The 4,532-nt window shown below is 55.7% G+C and overlaps 1 protein-coding gene across 1 annotated transcript in view; it reads right to left on the bottom strand.

Moving 5' to 3' along the window:
• Positions 1 to 4,532, bottom strand: part of SEMA3F (semaphorin 3F) — a 40,739-nt gene that overhangs the window by 13,939 nt on the left and 22,268 nt on the right. Inside the window, exons 3-7 of the mRNA XM_003800607.3 lie at positions 3,796 to 3,956; positions 3,626 to 3,688; positions 3,400 to 3,519; positions 2,547 to 2,642; positions 889 to 982 (exon numbers count right to left, since the gene is read on the bottom strand). Of these exons, the coding sequence (XP_003800655.1) occupies positions 889 to 982; positions 2,547 to 2,642; positions 3,400 to 3,519; positions 3,626 to 3,688; positions 3,796 to 3,956 (534 nt within the window). The remainder of the gene's footprint in view (positions 1 to 888; positions 983 to 2,546; positions 2,643 to 3,399; positions 3,520 to 3,625; positions 3,689 to 3,795; positions 3,957 to 4,532) is intronic.

The raw sequence follows: 4,532 nt of genomic DNA, 5'->3' as shown, positions 1-4,532 counted from the left end.
TGGCACTCTACCCAGGGGGACAGCTTGAGGCTCCGTCTCAAAAAAAAAAAAAAAAATTTTAATAATAGCTGTGTTTCACAAATGGCTCAAAAAATTCCTAAAAATGTAACAATTTACCTGGCTCCAGCACACTACTCCATGTCTTCCCTCACCTGTCTGGTCTGGGTTCTGCCACCAGGCTGGGATCAAGAGGGGGAGGATAATGCCCACCCCTGACCCAGGGGCCTTTCCCAGGCTTGGAGGTAACATAGTTCCCCACAGCTTCAAGGCAGATGGGGTGGAATAGCCAAAAAGCAGGCAGAGTGAATGGGCTAGGGTCAATGGCAGGCTCACCTACCCTAGGGTGAGGGGCAGCAGCCGCTCTTGAGATCCTAGACAGGATCCTTCCTTAGAAAGAGCCCCAACTCTCCTAGACACCTGCCTGGAGCAGAAATATGCTCCCCCTCACTGGGCACAGGGCAAGAGCTCTCCATATGGACCTCTCCCAGGTTTCCAAACATATTCAAAACATACTATGAGGGCCGCCTTCATGTCACCCCCAGTATATACTTGGCTTGTCTACTCTTCTAGGCAGCCTATGGCTCAGGGAAGGGTTCCAGGCTGCGCATAGACCACCCTGAGTTCCAAGGTAGGATCTGGCACCCTCAGCCTCCAATCCAAAAGGCCTGGATGGAGGCTTAGAAGACTTAGTTTCTGTCTCTCAGCTCACACTGGGGTCTGGCCTGCACACCCTTCTCCTACCAGGTGGAGTCCCATTGGGAAATTCAGGGATAGCCTGCTTATGATCTCTGCCATGGTACATGTATACGTGTCAGTGCCACACACTCCCTATGGTGGCAGAGGTCATATGTTCAGACTGTACAACCAGGGTGAGGTAGGGGCACTCACTGATGAGGGCTGAGGCTGTGTCCAGCTTGGGGTCATATGGACACTTGCCCTTCCCTGACTCGAGTCTCTCAGGCTCCAGGTAGAAGATGTAATCCTGCAGGGCAGAGGGAGTCAGCATCATCCAAGCCAGTTCCTTAGCCAGGAAGGGTAAGGGTCACCAGGTTTCTGAGGAGAAAGTGAGCCCTCGGGGACACCCTGAGTCCACCCACCGTACTCCCCGGAGCTCTTCAGGCTTAAATTCCATCCAGTCAGGTTTCCCAGGGCAGGGCCATACCATAGGTTCCCAGAGAGGTGCTTTCTAGTCCCAGGTCTCAGTTAAGATATAGGAACCAAGTCTGCGAGGGCCCCCCCCCCGGGGGCCATGAGATGGGCATGGAGTAGACTTTTAGGGGCTGAACCCCCCTCCATGCCAGCTGGCTCAAGAAGATTCTGGCCAAGGCCCCCATGGGCCACAGAGGCACAACTTTTTGAGCTATGGCTCCCTGTCATAGGCCAAGGAGAGGCTGCAGACCTGGCCAGGGCAGGAGGCACTAGTTAAGGGCCTGGGGTCCTGCCCTTTGCCATCAGGTCTGACCAGGCCAGAGAGCTCTAAGGTTACTGTGACTCCAGACTTTTGTGTCCTCGGGATGGACCAATGGGCCATATTTTTTATCCTGTCCCTTAGCAGAGCCCCCAGCTTCCACCTGTCTCCCCAGGGAGCCAGGAGTTGAGGATTCTAGCCCAGACATCATGCCTCTCAGCCCAGCCTGGAAGATGCGAGAAAAAGGCTGGTGAAGGCATTGGGCCCAGAATGAGCTTACAGGCCACAAGGAAAAGGCAGGGAAAAAGGAAGGATAGGGGAGAGGAAAGAGGAACAGAGGCAGTAGGAGGTGGCAGCAGGTGGCAGGATGGTGATGGAAAGGTGCACACAAGCCCACTACAGTTACACTCCGCACACGTGGCTTTCTGCACGCCTGGGCTGCAGGCACAGCTCAACGCATATCACTGTCAGCACACGCAACTCCCTACTTATACTCTAGACACACACTCATTCAGCAGATCTGAATGATCCTGCTTTTGGGTACTCCCTGCCACAGACATATGGACACACAGGCACATACACACACAATCTCATTCACCGGCAGCCCCTGTCCCCTTGCCCGCCCCTGCCCAGCCCTGGCTCTCCCAGTCCAGACCTAGTGGACAGACACTGCCCCAGGAGAGGAGAGCCCCAAGCATGTGAGTGTGCAGGACATTGTGTCCACTGGATATCCCTTGGGAGACACAGGGCATGGACACCTGGAAGTAATGTGTCAGCCTACATGCAGGTGCCATAGTCCCACTCTGGGTCTGAGTAAGGGAATGCCCAAGTGCGTGTTGGTGTGCACTCTTGTGTGTCTACACTCAAATGTTCCAAGGGCTGAGGCACAGCTGTCCCCAGGGTTCCTATCTTCCCCACCTGGTGGTTTCATGATTTCTTGCCTGCAGGGGTCACAGTGAGGCTGACATGAATCCAGCTGAGAATGCCTTCTGAGCCTTAGGCACTTCAGGGGGAGGGGTAGGAATAAGGTGAGGGCAAAGAGATAAAGGGAGGGCCTGGGAGCCAGCCTGGGTTATAGGCCATGAGCTTAGCTCATAGGAAGTGCTGCCTGGCAAAGGCCTGGAGAGATGAGGCCCACCTGGCGTAGGGCTGTGGGCGTCGGGTGGAGAGCACCATCTGTGGCTCTGCTGCCGCGGCCTCTGACCACCTGCATCTGGGGGGTCCGTGATGTGGCCTGAGAAGACGAGGAACAGGGGTTAGAGCTGGAGGTGACAGGGGCTGGGGGAGCGGGCTCGGGCTGCCAGCCTCTCACACCACACACGCCAGGAACACACATGAGTGCCTGGGCCCCCAGAGAATGTCTATGTTTGTGTACATGCACACACACATACACACAGGCTTGGCACACACCTGTACATACATGTGCCCCTTAGGTCCAGTCACCCTTACACATGCCCTACAAGGTCAACCAGCTCACACACATGCCTATATGAAAATGGAAGAGGGCGAAAGCAGGCGGGGGGATGGGGGGAGCAGAGCTGGGGAAGGGGCAGCTCCTCTCAACCCCCGGGACCTAGGGGAGGAAGGCAGCTCTCCCACAAGCCATAAGGCAGAAGCTGAGCTAGGCATCCAGCCTCGCAATGCTGAGGCCCCTGCCAGGCCCTCTGGTTTGGCTGTAGGGGCATGGTCTACAGGCATGGCCAAGAGAGCTGTTGACATGTATGGAGTAAGTGCTTACTATGTGCCAGGCACAGTGCTAAGAGCTTTGAGAGCATTAGCTCACTGCCTCCTCCTCAGATCGACCTGTGAGAAAGGCAGCTGTTGGGCCCATTTTCAAATGAAGAAACCAAGGCTGAGATGAAAGAAATCACTCACCCAAAGTCACAGGGCTTGGAAGTAGCAGGGCTGGGGCTCAAGCCCATCCTCCCATCAGGACCCTGGGATGCAGCCACCAGTGGGGGCAGCACAGGTCCAGGGTGGGTGGGGCTTACCTGGGCTCGGCGGCCACGGTTCACATAGGTGCACACAGGGTTGTAGGCACCTGTCCCACACACATACAGATGTGTTCGGTTCCAGGGCTGGATGAGCCTGACAAAGTTCCCGCACTCACCCTGGGACCAGAGGGAAAGTTATGTAGATCCCCTGACGCCTGCCAGGCCTTTTTCCCTCTCTGGGGTCACCTGCCCCCTTCCCACCTGCGGACCCCACTACACTCACGTTGCCATCCTTGCCTGAGAGCACACATTCCTCAATGCGCTGTGGGGAGGCCGCCCAATGAATCTGCCAGAGATGGGGGTCAGACGGTGCAGCCTGCTGGACAGGGGCCTGAGCCCTGAGGCTCCATGACCCCTCACCCCACCATATCCCACATCTGGGCTGGCCCTTACAATGAGGGGCTCGCGGTTGATGTCGTGCAGATCCAGGGACAGTACGTAGTCCTTGCTGCCCACATACATGCGGTCATGGTCCTCATCCTTGAGCAGGATTCGGTAGTCAGTTGTGTTGAGCAGAAAGTTGAAGAAGTGAGCAGTGCCTGTGGCCTTAAGTTCTGTGGGTGGAGGGCATGGCACTGGTTAGGACACAGTCTTAAACTTCAGGTTTCCCTCCTAAGGTCTACTTAGCTCCCTCTCCAGTCCCTGACAGGTTAGGAGGAGAAAGTAGGACAGGAAGATAGGCCAGGGAAGGGGCCACACCCAAAGCTAAAACCCCTGATTCATAGACAGACCTTGCCAGCTCAGGCTCCCAGTGAAAAGGCAGTGGGGAGGCTAGGCGTGGCTCACTCCTGTAATCTCAGCACTCTGGGAGGCTGAGGGGGGCAGATTGCTTGAGCTCAGAAGTTGGAGACCAGCCTGAGCAAGTCTCTACTAAAAACAGAAAAAGTAGCTGAGCATTATGGTGGGTGCCTATAGTCTAGTACTCAGGAGGCTGAGGAAAGAGGATTGCTTGAGCCAGAAAGTTTGAGGTTTCTATGAGCTATGATGCCGCATCACTCTACCCAGGATGACAGAGTGAGACTCTGTCTCAAAAAAAAAAAATAAGATAGGCTCAGCGGGCTCGGCGCCTATAGCTCAACCGGCTAAGGCGCCAGCCACGTACACCTAAGGTGGCGGGTTCGAATCCCCAG

Source organism: Otolemur garnettii, unplaced genomic scaffold (genome assembly GCF_000181295.1).
Source record: "Otolemur garnettii isolate 467f Iridium unplaced genomic scaffold, OtoGar3 scaffold00179, whole genome shotgun sequence".
In the NCBI taxonomy this organism is placed as follows: Eukaryota; Metazoa; Chordata; class Mammalia; order Primates; family Galagidae; genus Otolemur; species Otolemur garnettii.
This window is presented reverse-complemented; position numbering and strand designations above follow the sequence as displayed.